Source organism: Pundamilia nyererei, unplaced genomic scaffold, assembly GCF_000239375.1.
Source record: "Pundamilia nyererei isolate P.nyererei 1_Seehausen unplaced genomic scaffold, PunNye1.0 scaffold00091, whole genome shotgun sequence".
Classification (NCBI taxonomy): Eukaryota; Metazoa; Chordata; class Actinopteri; order Cichliformes; family Cichlidae; genus Pundamilia; species Pundamilia nyererei.
The window spans coordinates 2,217,881-2,237,284 of NW_005187492.1; the positions used below are offsets into that span (position 1 = coordinate 2,217,881).

Genomic DNA, 19,404 nt, shown 5'->3' on the forward strand with positions numbered 1-19,404 from the left:
CACACCTGATATAGGGTGTTGATGTCATTAGACCACACCCCTTCTCATTACAGAGATGCACATCACCTAATATGCTTAATTGGTAGTAGGCTTTCGAACCTATACAGCTTGGAGTAAGACAACATGCATGAAGAGGATGATGTGGACAAAATGCTCATTTGCCTAATAATTCTGCACTCCCTGTACTTAGTTGTTGTGTTTTTGTCACTGCAGGTCAGCAGCAGTGCATCGGTTGCTAGCAGGAGAGCTAACACATCAAGGACCCTACAACAAAAAGTGAATATTTGTAGAGGTTTTTCTTCTTAACCCCAAACTTTTCTTGTGAATGACCAAAACTGAAAAGCTGATGTTTTTTCTGCCTGATGTCCCTGATGAGGAACTTCCCTGTCTGTAAATGATGAGCTCAGTAAAGATTTCCACACTGAACTGAAATGACAAAAGGAAAAATAATGAGGTAAATAACCAAAATAGACTTTCTAACGACCAGTCACCTCAGCGCAAAAAGGTTGGAAAATGGATGTATCTATTTATCATGCTCTGTTTTACAAATTAAGAAAGCAATGTTTAATGTAAGTCTGATGTTCCTTACGCATAAAAGAACCAATTCCTATATGCCTGTGTAGGTTCTTGAGGACATGGTAATAATCACTGTTTAAAATGGTGACAACTGGACTTCTTTAGGTTTGTGCCAACTTTTTCCTCACATCAGGTTCAGGTTTAAAACAACTGGTTTAGAGCAACAATTTGAAAAGATGAAACTTTGTGGAAAGAACGAAGGAAAAAAAAAAACACCCTTTCCAATTTCATTGCTCCTGGTTTAAGGTTAGTGGCGTCTAGACGAAGTCCCGAGAGTCGCTGACCCATTATTAATCATGTGGGTTGTCACGTGAGTCAAGGTGTGGAAAAAAGTGTGGGTCATTACCGTAGTGGCCAAGGAGTAAAGCCTTATAACACATTTCTCCACACCACCAACATGTGAGCTAATTGAGGTCACCAAGACTGTATTTTAGGTTGCTGATAGTTGGTGCTGTGAGCCACCACCTCTGTTCAAGGTTGGTTATTAACAGTGGACATAGATGGCCTTGATTATTTCTCTCTCAAACTTTCTGTCTTCTTGTGAAATGTGAACACTGGCATCCTCTAAAGTGTATCTTCCATGAAATGCAAGTGTACAACTGAGTGGCTCTCCTATGTTGTGTTAGGAATTTGTGGAGTGTTTCTCTTGTGTAAAAAATGGTGCATACTTACTAAAATGCCCAGAAAACACTATATTGCTTAGCTAATGTCTGGGTATTTTTTTCCTTGGGATAACACAGTGTTTGTCCAAGAGTAATACTGAGTCTGGATGACACTGTGATGTTATTCTTGGAGAAAATCCTTCTGCCGTCTTTTAACCGCTTGACACAATTAGTCCCAGTCTCTCCTTCACATTACTTTAACACAGGTAATTCTGGTAATTAAAGTCAATGTCTGGGTATCAAATCAGAAATCTGAAATTGATAAAGCTGGATCAGTGCATCACTGACTTTAGATTCTTAAAATCCTTAGAAATATAAAATACAAGCTGGAAAATGTAATTTTCTGCTTCAGACGTGTCATCTGTTTTATTGGAATAGAAACTGGAAAATGTACAAAGTTTGAAAATAATAAAGGGAAACAAAGGTTAACAAAATTATGCCATAATCTACATAATGGCATAATCAAAACTGACTCTGTAGAATATGTTGTATGATCTTGTAGAACAGAAATGTGTTTTATATCTGGGGTCATTTGGGCTTTAGGTTTGTAATATTTTGGTATACAGAGGAGTTGATGGTCGATTCAATGGCTGCAACGTGCCCAGGTCCTGCAAAACAGCACGTCTAAGCCACGGCGCCATGTTGTTTTTAAAGAGAAGCGGCTTTCTCTCGGCAACCCTTTCAAACAAGCCATACTTGTTCAGTTAAAAAACAAAACAAAAAGCATTTAACATGATAACCTGTAGAGTCTGAGATGTAGGTCTTGTTTTGTTTTCTTTCTCTGAGCATTGCACAGTCTGACCTTGGGGTGAATTTACTGGAAGGTACACTCCTGGGAACATTGTGCCATTGTATTAACACAAACCTGAATGCTCCAGACTAGCAAACTGCCCAAACCTTTTCTTTTATAGAGGCGCTCAAGATCAGTTAATCAGGTGCACGTGATTATCAGCACCTGGCTGCTACTGACCCTCTTAATTAATATGGAAGCAATAAAGGTGTAGATATTTTTAGTCAGTAAGGATGTCACCCTCTGCAACACAATGCCCAACTGCTGTGTGCATAATGTGTGTGTGTGTGTGTGTATAATTGCTGTCACCAATTTGTTACAATACGAGAAACGTTTTAAAGTCTTTTCTAAATTCATTCCTATGCGAGTCTTTCCTCCTGGGCCCCTGACAGGTGGACTGTCAAGGGTCCAGGATGATCCAGACCCGTTGTTGCTCAACCTGTGTGTGAAACCGTGACGGGCAGTGTGCGTTCCTCACCACGCTTCAGTGCACATGCTGCTTTCACAACAGCCTCGATGGTCTGTGTACTGGATAAACTGTTTCTGCTTCTTGTTATTATTTGTTGTTAATGGCTGACAGATTTAAAATGGACACAAGTGAAAGTCCAAAATGAAATGCATGTCAAAGTTTGGATCGGTATGAGCGCCTGTTAATGTTACTGTGAGACATTGTGGTACGATCTGTTATTTCTGGGAAAGAAATTAGTGGAAAAAAATTGTAATGTCTCTATCCTCCATCATTTAGTAACACATACGGTATCTTTTGCAGAGGATACATGCATTATGGGTAATTCTTTTCTCTTATTTACATTTAACCCAACAAATCTACAGTTTCAAACCAATGTGTAATTCAAGCAAACCCTCCGTTCCCCTGCGACTGTGTGAAAATGTTTTGGTGCATTTGTTTTGTTATTAACAAAATCAATCCGTTTTTTCAGCGATGAACTTGTCAGCAGAGATGACGGAGGTGCAGACAGCCTGCAATTTATCTGTTTCCTCTGGGTTATTACACAACAGAGCGAAGGGCAGCTAAGGTGTGCATCTAAGGGAAACTTTATACAATGATAGCAGCTGCAGATAAGAAGAGAATCTGTGCAATGACACCGGAACCTGTGGCAATCTTTTATGTGACAGAAACAACTGTGAGGCCTAATTAGAACAAAACGTTCCATTAATGAAACCTAACTACAGTAAAACAATTAAAATTCCTATAGAGGCCTTCTCTGTGTCTCTCAGACCCAGCATTGAATTTTAATGACCTTTTTGAACTTTATGATATTTTTATTGCCTCCTGTAATGCAACTAGGACATTTTTTTTGTTATAGTCACACAGTGTTCTCCTGCAACCCACATTAGGATCATCACAGTAGTTTTCTGCATGGCTAAAGTCTCACTGAATTATAATGACTATAATGCTAATAAGGGCAATCCTGCATATTACTAATGATCAACCACATTGATACTACACTAAAGGATTATGTTTGACCAATAATTGGCCAAGTAGATTGTTGTAAACCATCATAGTCACAGTGGAAGTCAGCAGCTTGTTTTTTATTTATCTCTTATCTTCATCAAAAGAGAAAGAGACGCAGTTTGAATGTGTTTTTAATGAAAGATATAAGAAGGACTAGTGGAGTTCCCACCCTTTAGGACCTGGCGTCCACATATGTGGACATCACATTTTGAGTTATTTAGATTAAAATACTCAATTTTGCTCTACATGGGCTTGATATCCACTTACAAGGACATTATACTGGTACTGTTCTATCAAAATTTTAAACCAATATCCTCATATGTGGCTCTTATTTTTCTTAAAAACAAAATAAGGTAAAAGAAAAAATCTGGTCATTCTTTGTTTTTACATTCATCGGGCCCCAATATGCCCAAATATCAAAGAGAAATTAAAAATGCATGCTGTGGAAGAGTCTTAGGAGGTTAAACGGAAAATACAAAATGTAATTCTTAGGCTCTAACTCTTAAAGGGTACAGCTACATCTGAAACAATTAGATCATTAATTAATAACAGAAATCTACTCAACACGTTTGGCACCAGATCGGTGATTCTGGTGTCTCAAATAGGAATAACTTCTATTTCATTTATAAATAATTTATTAATATTATATTTCTAAACTGCAGAGTGCCTCTTTTCAAAGATTTACCTGCATTTCTTTTAAATCGTTTACAGGTTAGGGTTCACACCTGGGGCATATTAGACCTCTACAGTAATGCTGTGGGACTACATGGCACCATATCAGCTTTAAACTTTTCATTTGTTGTCTTTATTTAAGCGTCGTCCTGTGATCAAAGAATCTCTCATCCAAGAAATGATATAAGTGAGTATGTGGGTTTAATAGCCTCTCGAAAAGTCTTAATCTTAAAGATATTTTTTAAAGTCACAGATCATTTGCTCTGAATTAACAGCTACGGATAAATATTAATTCACCTTTGAAGAAGTGAAAATTTGAGACCTAGAAATCATCAACAGTGAAATGTTGCGAACTCATCTCCCCGCTTAATAAAGTATCCTATATTTGAGAATTGATTCTCCTTCTTGTCATATCTCGTTATTTTTGACGTGCATATTCTTCACGCCACTTTTATTAAAGTTTATATTTGATTTCAGAGTTTGCTCTCCCTCATCATCATCATCATCTGGCTGCACCTGCCTCTGTGAGCGCGTTTGAGCTTCACGCAGGTAAACGCACCTTTATTAGCTATTTGTTGAATATTTGGAAGCAAAGGTGAAAAGGCGATCCCCCCACAAAAATCCACTCTGCTCTTATCGATAATGACTGAGGGTTTGTTTAACTCCTGAGTGAATTGAAGGTTTATGAGTAAAATAAAACTGAGGCAATTTAGGGGTTAGGGATAGTTTGTAAAGTGGTGATGTGCGCAGATAAGACAAGTGCATTCTTTTTAAAGGGAGTCTTGTAACAAATTATATTTGCGTACCTTCACTACTTTATATCTTTATATCTTAAATTACAATCATTTGTTATCTTCACGTAAAAAATATAGAGTGTGACTTCTGCATGCTTTGCTCTAGCTCGTCCTCGCGCTGTACCTGGCTGAGTGAGTGCGTCAGAGCTGCATGGTGACCCCCATGGGACGAGCACAGGTGAATATAACTTTATTAGCTATTGTTTTATTGCTTTAAGGTGAAGAGGTAAAGTCAATTGTGATCCCCAAAACGTCATTCTGCGCTTATCGGTATTGACTCAGGGTTTGTCTTACTCCTGAGTGAATTTAAGATTTATAAGTAAAATAAAACGGAGACAATTTAAGGTACATGGATAGTTTTGGAAGGGTTGATGTGCGCAGAAAAGACAAGAGCATGATTTTTAAAAGGAGGCAAATATATTTGCATACTGTCGCTACATTATATCTTAAACTTCATATAAATGTAAAATAAGTTATTGTAGCAACTCTGAAGCTGGAGACACATTTCAGCTATCCATATGACCTCATATGTGGCAATAATTTCCAAAAAATGTAAAAACAGATGGCTTATTAGAGGCTTTAACAATAAACAACATCTAATTTACAACAAAAAACACAAAAACAAACAAACAAAAAATAAACCCCACACACGGAGAAAAAAATTCCAACACACAAATAAAGTTAAATAGCCAAAAAAGTACTTGTACTGTACTAGCTGAACTCTGTCCCTAACTGTCTCGGTGCTTTTATGGAATAAAACTACTGATCCAGCGCAGCTGAATATGCGCAGCCCTTCTTAGTCTTTATGGCATATACAACAGGGTCCGAAGTCCACGAAAGTTTTGCTGATAAGGGGGGCCAATAAAAGCAGCCGTGCAGCAGTGTAAACACGTCTGCCTCGGCGCAAAGCGGCCCTTATTCTGTGGATTTACATAAAAGCTCCCATCAGCCGGCCCACTCATTACCATGTTTTATATTCCCCCGCTCTCAGAAAGCATCATGGCAAAGTAGCTCCATCCCTCCCCTTCAACAGGGAAGTGAAGCAGCTTCTCGGAGCAGGTGTCAGCAGCCGAAAGCCAGAGAGGGAGAAAGGAACTTTATTTTGACTTTCCTTTTGATCTTTTCCCCACGATCCTCAATTTCAACCCTCGGCTCCAGCGCGCACACAGTAGGCCTATGTGGTGTTTTTAATGTTCTTTAAAATGGTGTCGAAACTGACATCCTTGCAGCAGGAGCTCCTTAACGCCCTGCTGGACTCAGGAGTTACCAAAGATGTTCTGATCCAGGCCTTAGACGACCTGGACCCCAGCCCGCCGAACTTTGGAGTAAAAATGGAGAACTTGCCCATGTCGCCTCAGAGCGGCAAGATGAACGGAGGGGACGCAGATACGAAGCCCGTTTTCCTCACGCTCACCAACGGCCACAGCAAGGGCAAGCTTTCCGGCGACGAGGGCTCCGAGGACGGGGACGACTACGACACCCCGCCGATTCTAAAGGAACTCCAATCGCTCAACACGGAGGAGGCCGCGGAGCAGAGGGCGGAGGTGGAGCGCATGTTGGCGTAAGTTCTCCTGACAAATTTCTATCTTCTAAAAAGTTTATATTATTCTTTTGAAATTTTATTTTTTTTATGGCAGACGAGAAGACAAGAAAGTGAAATTTGCGCATATGCTCGCTTACTTTTATCCGTCTGAGCTCGCCCAATGTGCTCTTAATTTAGAAGGTTACGCCTTTTTCAAATCAGGTTTTTAACATGTTAAAAAATATACAATAATAATAGGCAATAATATCCCTAAAACACTTTTCAGGCTTTGTTTACAATTTTAAAATAACCCGCCACGATTAGGTTTTCACTTTCTGGTTACTAATTATCCACACGGATTATTATTTCTTTACCTTTGCAAAATATCAGCTGAACTTACTTCTATTTATTATTAACTATAGCTACTCCACCTCTCGACGATAAAAACGCCGGGCGCACGGACTCCACAAAAAGAAAGTAACGATACAACTTCTATTATTATTATTATTATTATTATTATTATTATTATTATTATTATTATTATTATTATTATTACATTTAAATCAATTTGACTGTGACAATTTTTTTGTTTTTCCGGTTCTTCCTCTGTCTGTAAACCCCTCTCACGGAAAAATAATATCCCATCACGAAGCCATTTCTTTCTAATTATCTCCGTTCAAACCACTCATCGTCGTTGAACTAATATTTGAGGCTCTATCATCCACTAACAGCACCGGAAGAATATCAAAACGAACCCACGTGTAGTTAAGTTATTATTAATTTTATTCTATAAATCATCAACTGAAAGATACACAGTGGCGTGTGATTAGAGTGAATGGAGATCTGGTTATTCATTGTCAAAAGTTATAAACTAACATCTCCCACTTAACCCACAGACTTAGATGTAGGCCTCCACATTCTCCAAAACAAACAGACGTGCGCAGATTTGCAATAATTACCGATGTCCGAGTGTCTGGGCCTGTTAGTGTCTGATTGCACGGTAAGGCTCAATTTCCACTCGTCTCTTTTTTAAATAGACACCGCTGCAACAAAAATTAACCAGAATATAAAGGTACAGTTTTACCACTTAAACTTAAAATTTGAAGTTACATTTATATATGATATAAATTCCATACAACTTAATGTAGTTTTTCTTTTTTTAAATCACTTAACGGAGTTTTCCTTGAGGTTAAATTTTAATTTTAGAGCCTAATATATGACTGTAACCTAAGGTTTGATTATCATCTTAAGAAATTCTGCATTTTTACATTTTTAAAGAATATCCTGCTGTTTGTGCTATACTAAATTATGTCTTGTTTTATTTTTTATTTTATACTTTGAGTAGATCAGATATTTAAAGTTAAGACAGCCTATGTAAAGTTTGTTTTATGGTTTTAATTTCGATTTTTACTCTTTCTATATTAAATCGAAGAGTTTAGGTAACAATGCTGCTTAAATCTACTCTGAGCTGAACTAACCTTTGGAAATATTTACAGCTCACTGAGCAGGCTGGAATAATAAATGGGTTGTCTGTGTTGGAGACTCTTTATTTTTACAAACCCCTTAAACTCCAGGCTTTGAAAACAGGGAAACAACAAAAGGGAACAAGTTCATGACTAGTTGTTTCACTTTTATATTTACTTTAAATATGAACTTTTAAAACCATTTCCACATCTGAAATGATACAATCTCACATGAACTAGTGATTTAATAGCATGACTTTTCCAGAACTCTTTATTTGAGCCTCAAAGTTTGAGTAAATGGTGGATTTTCTTTTCATAACTTTCCCCTGAACGCTGCACGTACTTGAGTGCTGCAATGAACCATGTTTTCTGCCCCTGTTGTTCTAACTGAACGCAGAGAGGATCCATGGCGTGCTGCCCGCATGATCAAAGGTTACATGCAGCAGCACAACATCCCCCAACGCGAGGTGGTGGACATCACGGGGCTGAACCAGTCTCACCTTTCCCAGCACCTCAACAAAGGAACGCCCATGAAAACACAGAAGCGAGCGGCCCTTTACACCTGGTATGTCAGGAAACAGCGGGAAATTCTACGACGTAAGTTAATATTTGAGTTTCTCACAGCTTGGCCACAGCCTGAAATGTTTAGCTGGCAGCAGCACGCTGCTTTATTTGGGTTTGAAACCTGTAGGGATATCATGTTTCCTCACCCTGATGAATGGCATGTACATGCAACTATTTTTCATTATGCATCAAAAGTGAAAATGCATCTAATTTATACATTCAAAGTGCCAAACTTTGTATAAGAAAGCATTTTGATATCAGCGTTATTGAACAAGCCTCTTCTTATTTTCAGAGTTCAACCAGGCAGCTCATGGTCCTGGCAGCAGTATGGCTGACAAAGGAAATCCAGATCAGGGTTTTTATTTTGCAGAGTTCAATCCATCCGGTCAGAGCATGGGTCAGCCCGGCGAAGAGGTGGGCATCGAACCCTCCTGTAAGAAAATGAGGCGCAACCGCTTCAAATGGGGGCCTGCATCCCAGCAAATCCTGTACCAGGCCTACGAGCGGCAGAAGAACCCCAGCAAGGAGGAGCGGGAGGCTTTGGTGGAGGAGTGTAACAGGTAGACACACATGAAGCCACTTTTAGCACAAAAATGCTGCCCGTGCAGTGCTACCACCACATTCTCACCTGGTGTTGTTCCCCGCAGAGCTGAGTGTCTTCAGAGAGGTGTCTCCCCCTCCAAAGCTCAAGGCCTCGGCTCTAATCTGGTCACGGAAGTGCGAGTCTACAACTGGTTCGCCAACCGGCGTAAAGAGGAAGCCTTCAGGCAGAAGTTGGCCATGGATGCAATCACTGCTCCGAGCCACGGCATCAACCCTCTGCTCTCTCATGGCTCACCGCATCATCCCCAGGCCAGCGCTTCACCTCCAAGTAAGATGTCAAGTGGTGATGCTTTGCAAGCGGTTCGGCAGATTACACATGCTAACATCAGCCTATGGGAGACTTGATGACGGTGGCGCAAAAGGCGCATGATTTCATTTTCTTTGGTGTAAAACTATTGTGAGGAAAGCACAGAGGCTCACAGTTGATGTGATCAGAGAGCCAGAGAAAGACAGGACAAGTGATCAATGAGCGTGAGTGAGTGAGCTGAGCGAGTGGTATTGTTATTCTGATCTTTGAAAACACTGAGAACAATCCACATTGTACCTGCAATCTCCACTCCAAAGTCAGCATGGAGAGGCATGATACAAAGGGCAGCAACCCCGTGACAGGCCAGGGTCAGGCCAGGGTCAGAGAAGGGGGAACAGACATCACCTCGATGTACCACCTTCATTTCCACATTTCCTCCTTCCATCGAGGTTTCTAAGGACTCACGGAGTTGCCAAAACAAGGAGAAGGCTGTGGACTGTTGCTCTGACCATTTCACCTTGCCTTTATGTTTGCATCCAAACTAATTAGTATTGACTGAGTTTACCTAGCGTATACTACATAAAAACAAAGCAGCTAGGGCTCACAGAGCATTATCCCCATGCCATCACTCACCCTCCATAAACCTCTGTGTTCAGAGACTCACTCAGATCCCATTGTTATCCTCTTGTGTTCGAACACGAGTCCAGCTTTGAAGGGGAGACTAATGGTTTGCTTTGTCTTGCTCTTTTACCTTTCCATAAACTGTTCCCACTTGTGGATTGTTTATTTGCTTAAGGTTTTTTGTCTCCTTGTTTTTGTTGAGAACACCTGAGCAGGCCTGGATATCAGGATGCAAAGAAAGGAAGGTTTGGTGCATGGCGGAGAGCACTTTGTTTCACCAAAATCTCTCTGCTGGCTGCTTACAAGGTGTCCTGCTGGCATCATGCTGACAGCATCAGCTGTTTTTCAGTGTCATCCCCTGACCTGACAATAATATCCCAGTGGGGCACCTCATTGCGTTGCTAGGGCACGGCCTGTATTATGCATGCTTAATGGACAATTAAAATCCTTTGCTGCTACATCTCCCAGGCCTTTGATAAGGGGCTCCTCTGATTCTACTCTCTATACTCTGCTCCAGCAGGAGGTCCCATTGTCTGTGGTGTATTAGAAGACTGCAGTCACTGTAACCTAGGTTCATTTATCTTGGCTGGGCCTGGAGGAGGACTGAATTTAAAGCCCCCCCTCCTCACCTTCATGGACATTAGTATAGTTGCTGAGGCTGGTCGCAGACTTGGAGCAGCAGGAGCTGTCCACTGTGGTATTGGCTCTTTTCTGGCCAGACAGGACTGATGACCCCTTCTTCGCCTATAGAGAAAGCTGGTAACCCCCCTCCTTAAACTGCCGCCACACCTTCAGTCTTACAAGGGAGGTCACTTCTGGGTCATTTCAAAGGAACTCCTCTTAGTCAGGGAGTTTTTATTGATTTTGCTTTGGTTCGTTGATCAGTTGGTCACAACTGGATAGACAGTCAAACAGTGTGACGTGCATTTTTGGTGGTGACCTTTTTAGGAAATGAAACTGATCTTTCAAGCAGATTGCTTACAGCATTTTATAGCAGCCGTCTGTGTCGTCCCATGTAATAAGTGCCTAATATTCATCCACTCATGTTTACTGAGCTTATCAAAAGCATCTTATTTAGCTGTTATTCTTTAAAGTAGGAGCTCCTCAAACAAATTTATAGGTGTCATTAAAATGGTATGGTTATCAATCAGCATTTTCTTGGCCAAAGAAAAAATAAAAATGAATGAAAATCATTCAAAAATCCTAATTTTTGTATTGAAGTTCTGCGTTTTACAATTATTTTTTTTAAAGCTGAATCTAAAAAAGCCTGATGTCTTCTGTATACCCTTTTACAGTGAGGCTAACCTAACAGTGAGCTACTGTTAGTTTCATCAACAAAACTGGGAGTTTTCAGCATGAAAGTTACTTTTACTCTTTATGCAAAAAGTCATTTTTTATCAGCAGGAGCAGTCAGTATCTGCATGGCTCCACCAAGGCTAAAAATTCCCTCCACAAACTGAGTTCCTGGATCCAGAAGGATGTCTGGATTGTATTAGATTTTAATATATTCTAAAAATGGTGGTTTTAAATTATTCTGTTTTACTTTGATAGGAATATGTTAAAGCAATCTTACATGAATTCAGATTTCCATGGACAAAAGCGAATCACGTGCATGTTAGTCCAAGCTGCTAAAACATTCGTGTCATTTATTGAGTTATTCTGCTAACAAGCAGACAAACAAATCGGACCAATCACGTAACCTGGTTTGTGAAGATAATGCTTGTCTTTTTGTTAAGCAGGATTCTGAATAGAAAACTTTTGCTTGTGATGGAGTGTTTTAGATTGATGGTAATTTGACAGCTGAAGCTAAATTGCGCTGTGTAAGCTGAACTGTGTTGTTCTGCACGTTACCAAACTAGCAAACTCAGAAGTTCCAGATCAGATACAGTAGCATGTGTGGGTTGTGTTGCTTTCTGTAACCTCAGGCTAGCTTAAAACAGGGACACACACACAGAAGGAATGGCCTAGCTCTGCACTTTCCAGTGCTCCCAGAGTGCTACAAAGAGGAGACTGGCTACGTCCTGCAGAGACCCAGGAGGTCTGTCATATTCAGCGGCACTACAATGAGCACTGCCTGGGGTTGGGGAGGCAGGCTTTGATATTACATGGGTCACACAGGGAGCTAGAGGCTTTTAAACCTGCTGAAGGTCCATGCTACCACTCCCATCCTGAAGTTCTCGCCCTCCCCCTGCTCTCAAAAAGCAAGTTGCAGTTTTTTTTCTTGACTGGGCTGTCAAAAAGACTAGAAACCCTAGTTTCTAACTTTAGTTTGTGGAAGTCTGAGCTTCCCTGCAGCTTAAATTACTGCAGAAGCCAAAGAAACAAAACTCTCCTGAATAGCATCCTTTAAGAGGTGGCCCAGCTCCGAGATAACTGACTTTTTATGAGTCCTCCTCTATTGTGTGGCAATGGGGGTCATGAGTCCAATGGAGTGCTTTATTGTTCTGTGGCAGTGTTTACAAGGCACGGCGGGGTGTTGTGGGGTTGATAGTATGTTGCAGGACACAATATGATGTCTGTTGGCCGTACAAAATGGAGGACAGGTACTTTAGAGGATGAAATATGACAGCAGCTTTGAAGTAGCTGCATTTTAACTATCCATATTCAAAGCAATAGCTCCGCATTATCAGATGTGCTTGCATGAAATATGTTTGCTTTACTGGCGATAGTTAAATGAAAAGATTGCTATTACTTGCATATCTCTTAAATGAGAAGCTTAACAAGAGTTCGTATTTTAAAAGAAAGACTTGGAGCAGGAGTGAAAAACTTTAAAATCAGCATCTAGAAGATCTGGAAGCTCACCCAGTAACAGGTTATCGGATTTCCTAAACCTGTACAAAGACAGATTTCGGCAAATGTAGAGAAATGGTGTCTCAAGATTGTTATCGTTAAAGCTGTAGATGCATTGATAAAGATGGAGCTGTAAACTACAGCGATTTCATGATTAGCGGTTTTGGCAAAATCTCATTAGAAGCAAACTAAACTATACGATTTGCACAGCAACACCTAGAAATCGATGTCCCTCTCATTGCTCACCTATTGTGTCAAAGCCTCTCCCTCTTTTTATCTCGAAATGTGTGCATATCAATACTTCCGACTTCTGCAGGGTGTTCCGGCTGTCACACCTGGGTCAGGGACGTGGGACTTGGGGAAGATGATGTTGATCTTAGTGCAAACAGAGTCTGTCTCTGCACTGTTACTGAGGGAGGGAAGCACTGTGTGACAGTGCGAGGTTGAAACCACAGGATAAGAATGTGTTTGACATTGCTTGTAATTGTGTAATGTTTACTCTGTTGATATCAGAGGGAGGCCTGCATCAGCAAACATACATTTGATTGTCAGTTGGGAGGTGGAGCATTCCTATGAGCCTCCAGTGAGAGACAGAAAGTAGTCTAGACGGGGGATTAAGTGATGTCATTAAATTTATTCTCATCGATTCACTGTGAATCTCTTTAAACTGTTTGAAATATAACAAAAACTTGAAAGTTTGGAATGTGGACTGTAACTAGGCTCCCAGTTTTATAAGACACCTTTTACTCTCATTTTCAGTTCCATTTTTATTTACTCTATGGCAGTTTCTTAGTATGATTACCAATTGAAAAATGTCATTATCTATCATTCTGAGTTAGCATGCTGGGCGTTGGACCAGAGCCTCTCATACAAGCTGTTTTAGTCTCATCTCCTTTAGGCCAGCCTCCAACTTTCTTGTGATTGGCTGCCACTTGCAAACAGAAGGATAGGTCTCCAGTAGGGGGATTTGAGAAGACCGGCTTAACTAATCTGACTAATCTTAACTAAGTAACGGATTATCAGAGACTGAAACAGACACCCAATAGAAATGGCTAAATTATTGAAATGAAAATGTGAAAAAACAAAACAAACAGCAAATCAACACAATGGCTAGCAATTAAAAATGTTAGCTAGTGGTATAAATAAGCAAATAAATATTTAACTAAAACATCTTAATAAAAAGCTTGTATAGTTAACTAAAAATATAAATAAAAAATTGGATATCTTGATTGAATGTGCAGATTTTTCATTAGATAATAGTTTGGGTAAATAAACAAAAAGGTTTTAGCTGATAGAATAGATAAACAAAAATGGTAACTAGTGATTACTAATCGTTAACTGACAGCAGAGATGAATACATAGAAATATTGGGTAAAACTGACGATAAGGAAATTTTAATGTTTAGCTAATATATACAAAGGGGGCTATAAAGGATTAACAGTACAGATAACAGTTTAAATTGCTAGCTGAAATTATGCTGAAGGTAAACAAATAAAAATAATTAGGTAATAGTATTGATAAATAAAGCCCCAGTATTGAGTAGCCAAGTTAAATAGGTAGCACAAACACAAAACCTGAAAGACATAGCTGACAAATCTTAATTTCACCTGTTTAGTATTGACAAGCTAATGTTTCCGCCATTTGGCCTTCAATTCATGCTAGTGCTACCTATCACACTAGAGTTATATGATTTAGATTTAGCATCGTGCATAAATGTGCTGAATCTGTGCTGCTCGTATTTAGCGAGTGAAACAAATAAACAATTAGCTGAAATCATGTAACAGCAAGTTTAGCTAGCAAAAACACAAATAAAATGTGGATGCTTTTGGTTGAAAGTAAAGATAACAGCTGAAACTATTAGCTAATAGCACAGATAAACAAATTGAAATACAAATTGAAATATCTCGTTACAAATATATATCTGTTTAAAGTACAGCTAAAAGTTAAAATTATTAAAATTGCTAAAAGTAGATAAAATAGTTGGATAATAATATAGATAAAACTCCAGTTTTGAGTACCTAAAGGCACCTAAATAGCACTAATAGTACAAAACTTTAGATAAATAGCTGACAAATCTTTATTTCAGCAATTTATTTTTGCTATGCCATTAAAAATGCTAATGTTTTGGCTCTGCAACCATCATTACAGTTTTGTGCTAGTGTTACTTATTATGGAGTTATATGATTTTGATTTAGCATCATTTACTGAGAAGGCACATCCTCTTCAGAGACTGAAACAAATAAGATTCTTAGCTGGAAATACACAATGAAAATTTTTTAAATATCTGGGTAAAAATGTAAAAAAAAACCCAAAAAAAAACCCCAGGTATTTTTGTACAAAGTACGAAAAAGTACAGATAACAATTGAAATTATTGGACAATAGTATAGATAAACACATAAAAATGTTAGTTAGAAATACATTGCTAATATATTGCTAGCTACAAATATGAATAAAAATGGGATTAGTTAACAGTATGGCTAACAGTTGGAAGCTAAATACACTGGAATAAAAGCTGATGATATTTAATATATTAGCTAAAACATTGAAAACCCCATTTAATATGTTCCTAAGCATAATGTACAACTATTAAGTGAAACAGTAGCCTAAAGTAGTGGAGGAAATGTGAAAGTAAAGTTAACATTAGAGTCTAAATGATATACTTTTTAGACAATTCATTAAGTACAGCTACCATTACTCTTAATGACAGTTATTAAAATACCTTGGACCAAATATATTGCTCTATAAAGTGAAAAATAAAAAAGCACTAGGGACAACCTTTGTTCAAACTGAATATCTTTTCGTAACCCTGACGTAATACAAACATCATTGGTAATGTTTGTATGCTGGTCACAGAGTCTGATGGGAGTCCTGCTTATGTGAGTGCATGTACACAGTGAATGGCCTTGGCTAAGCTGCTCAGATAGCAGCAGTGGACGGGTCACTGTCTTTGTTTGCTCAGTCCTCCCCTATCCGAGTCAAAGAGCAGGTGAGTGCGGTGGGTTGGAGTGACAGTGTCACTGCTCAGCACTGACGAGCCAATGCTCTTCACTGCCCTATATACCTGCAATAGTTGCAGCACACAGCGACCGTGAGGCAAGACAAGTTAAGTTAACCTGCTCTCTCTCTGGTTCTCTCTCTCTCTCAGTGAGATACGGGCAAGTTCCCAGTGAGGTCACCTCCTCCTCGGCCATCAGTCACCACAGTAGCAACGCAATGGCGACCAGCCAGTCAGTGCTCCAGCAGGTGTCTCCGGGAGGACTGGACCACAGCCACAGTCTGCTGTCACCCGACGCCAAGATGGTGAGTGAACACACCTGGGCCCTGGTGGCCTCAGATTAGATAAGAACCTGCCTGCGTTTAGCATAAACGTACAAAGTAGGTTCCTGAACCTCCTCTCCCATGGACGTGCTGGCAAGAGCCAACAATTAGCACATTGTGCTGCTGTGTTTGGAAGGTGGAGCCACGGTGGCTGTACTAGCAGGCAGCCATCACCAAAGTGCACCAGGCATGTTCATCTCTCAGCCAATAAACCTGACAAAGAAACATTCTGTTCCTATTGATTAAATGCCTCACAAAGAGGAGCCAAAGGTGGAGTGTTGCTTGTTCTGCCAGAGAAATGACGCCAACATTTGATCATGCCCGATACTTTTTTTTCTGCATCTACTTCTCCCCTTTTCCCTAGTTCAATATTTGATCAGTGATCAGGAAACCTGTGCATACTATCATAGCGTCTGTACAAGTACTTTTAAAAAATGTGCAATGTGCTAATGTCAAAATACAGCATTATTCAAATCATCAGGGATTACAGTATCCGTCCGTTTGAACTGTTTATTTTGTTTGGAAACTGGGGAAAAATTAGTCATACAGCACAGTTTACCTCTGCCCTGCATTATGTGAAATGAGGGCAGGCATTGTAGTGTGCGGCAGGTCAGAGCTGTCAGTTGTTTTACGCAGATGTGAGTCGGGCCAAGTTCTCCTCTGTGGGCAGGAGGCTGTAGTCAAATAAACGCAGCCCCACTGAGGGGGAGGATCCAGATAAAGATTACTGTAAATGTTGGGTGAAGCATTTGTTTGAAGCCACATGCGCGGAGAATGCGCAACGCCAACTCACACAGCCTTCTCGGCGACATTTTATTATGATTTTATTTTCCTTGGAATTTTTTTCTTTATCAATATGTTCTTGTGTGTGACGGGAATTACGCAACTGTGGTGTCGTACAAAAGAATCCGAACTGAGTCAACATTTATGTCTGTTGTTTGTCTAACTGCCAACATCTCTTTCACTTTGAACATGAATTTATGTGAATTTACATAGCCAGTACTCTGATAACTCTGAGTGTAGTGCTCAGCTAAAAACAAATAGTACTGCTATAAAACTGTACTGTAATTTTATTTCCATGATCTCTTTACAGATTTCAGGTTCAGGTGGAGGACTTCCTCCGGTCAGCACACTCACAAACATCCACAGTTCCCATCACAGCCATCAGCAGACACAGAACCTCATCATGCCTCTGTCTGGAGTCATGGCCATAGCACAAAGTATGTCTAGCATACATCAATACAAATTTTCGCTTGTTCTAAAGGCACGTGGTGACTGACATCTTACTTGGGTGTCACCAGGTTTAAACACATCGCAGTCTCAAACGGTGCCAGTGATCAACAGCGTGGCGGGAAGTCTTGCAGCGCTCCAGCCGGTGCCGTTTTCCCAGCAGCTCCACAGCCCTCATCAGCAGAGCCTGATGCAGCAGAGTCCGAGCCACATGAGCCAGCAGCCGTTCATGGCCTCCGTCACACACTCACACAGTCAGTAACACATTTTGATTGTTTTTGTCAGTCCAGTAGGCACTAGTATGCATTTTTAACAAGTTTTTGGAGGTTTCTAAGATTAGCTTTTAGGCCTTGTGTTAAAACAAAGCACAACTTGTAACCAGACAGTTTTAATGTGTTTATTTAGACATAAAAAAAAACTTTGATGTGATTTGAAGCTTTAATGGGGAGGAGCTCAGAGTAATCCAGCCTAAAACAACACCACAATCAGCCACCATGCTTCCATCTGGTCTGATTTCTCTCTCAAAGTCAGTTTTTGTGGTTTAAAGCAAAGAGTTCCCACCCTGACTCTTAATAACTAAAGCACAAATAAAAGTGGAAGAAGATAGTTTGTAAATGTTGTTGAATATAATATTACACACCAGGTATGCAGCTTCCTCTCTGCAGCTGTAGATCAGCTCTTAACCTTAATAAATATTTACTTGTCCCTGTTATGGAAGTGTAATAATCTATTTTGTCTCCCTTTTTCAGTGTATCCGCACAAACAAGAACCCCCGCAATATTCCCACCCGTCACGTTTCTCCTCAGCCATGGTGGTCACAGACGCCAACAGCCCCCTCAGCTCCATATCCTCGAGCAAGACGGTGAGACTTTAACCCCGTGCCACAAACAGCTACAGTTAGACGCACCTTCTGACCGCTTCCGCTACCCGCCGATGTTGATTTCAGTTCGAGTAATTACGGGGACATTTGCATGAGAATCACCGTTCAATTTGCATTTTATATTGTAATTCTTTGCAACTGTCGTGTTTCCCTGCTGATGCACAAAAAAAAGAAAAATCCTTCTCACCTTACTCTGACTGAGAGAAACAGCACCATCAAAGCTCGCTGCAACAGCAGGAACTAGAAAACAGCAGGGAGAAGTGTGTGTGTGTGTTATGACGGTGTGCTGACTTGTTTGATTCCTGTCACATTAGGACGCTCCTGTAAACAAGATGGTGCAACTTGGGGGTCTCTCCTGGGTAAATACAATTTTATTAGTTCAGTCACGCAGTTTACATGAGTGAAATTATCAAACTCAAACACACATCTAATCACTTAGGACAGTTGTGGCTGTGCACGTTGATCCCTTTGCTTTCTGTTTACGGCTGATGTTCAAACACTTTCATTAGGAGAGACGGATGTATGGATAGGACACTCCTCAGAATTCCTATTTCCTCTTAAACAGCTGTCTAATCAATCACATGTTCCCTCAGCCTGAACGCCTCTTGATTAATGCTCCCTATTTTCACTTTCCTCTGCCCGACGAGACTTACCTCTGCGATCAGGAAATGAGACCTGTTAATCAAAGTTCTCAACCCCTGTGTGCTGCAGCTTTCCTCCATGCTACAGTGAGGCTGGAGATGAGATGGGCTGGGTGAGGGGGCGGCGGCTTTTTTTTTTTTCTCCTTTTTTTTTTTTTCTAATTACATCTCTTCCTCTTTCCTACTTCTCCCTGCTCTCGGTGATCGCTCTAGCCTGAAATGTTGTCCACGGTGCTTTCACACACTCAATTTCCCACGCTGAGACAGAGTGATCGTACCGTGAGCTGCTACTGCCAGACTGATGGCTGCAGGGGAGGATAGCTGAGAACGCTGTGTATCCTGTGAGCAGCAAATAGCAAAAACTCCTCTAACCTAAGTGTTACTGCCTCCTTAAAACTGACTAAAAATAGATGTTGTCACCTGTAGTGGTAGGTCCTTTGTTTAAGTAAAAGCACTAAAACCATAATGTAAAAATGGTTTCAAACTTTTTTTATTACCTAATATGTTCAACCTATATGGAGATCCCTTTTGTTGGTGAAGCCGTCTGTAATATTTT

At 40.2% G+C, this 19,404-nt stretch overlaps 1 protein-coding gene across 2 annotated transcripts; it reads left to right on the forward strand.

Annotated features, from left to right (window-relative positions):
- The first annotated feature begins 6,158 nt into the window (after window positions 1–6,158).
- hnf1ba (HNF1 homeobox Ba) lies at window positions 6,159–18,201 on the forward strand. Of its 2 annotated transcripts, XM_005739398.1 has the most exons (9): window positions 6,171–6,529; window positions 8,351–8,550; window positions 8,810–8,847; window positions 8,920–9,077; window positions 9,165–9,403; window positions 15,925–16,079; window positions 17,191–17,317; window positions 17,399–17,581; window positions 18,077–18,201. In XM_005739398.1, exons 1-9 carry the CDS (start codon window positions 6,171–6,173, stop codon window positions 18,199–18,201), a joined length of 1,584 nt encoding a protein of 527 aa, XP_005739455.1. The 2 variants fall into 2 exon arrangements, with proteins under 2 accessions (XP_005739454.1, XP_005739455.1); XM_005739397.1 differs by having other exon boundaries at window positions 6,159–6,529; window positions 8,810–9,077.
- The last annotated feature ends 1,203 nt before the right edge of the window (window positions 18,202–19,404 follow it).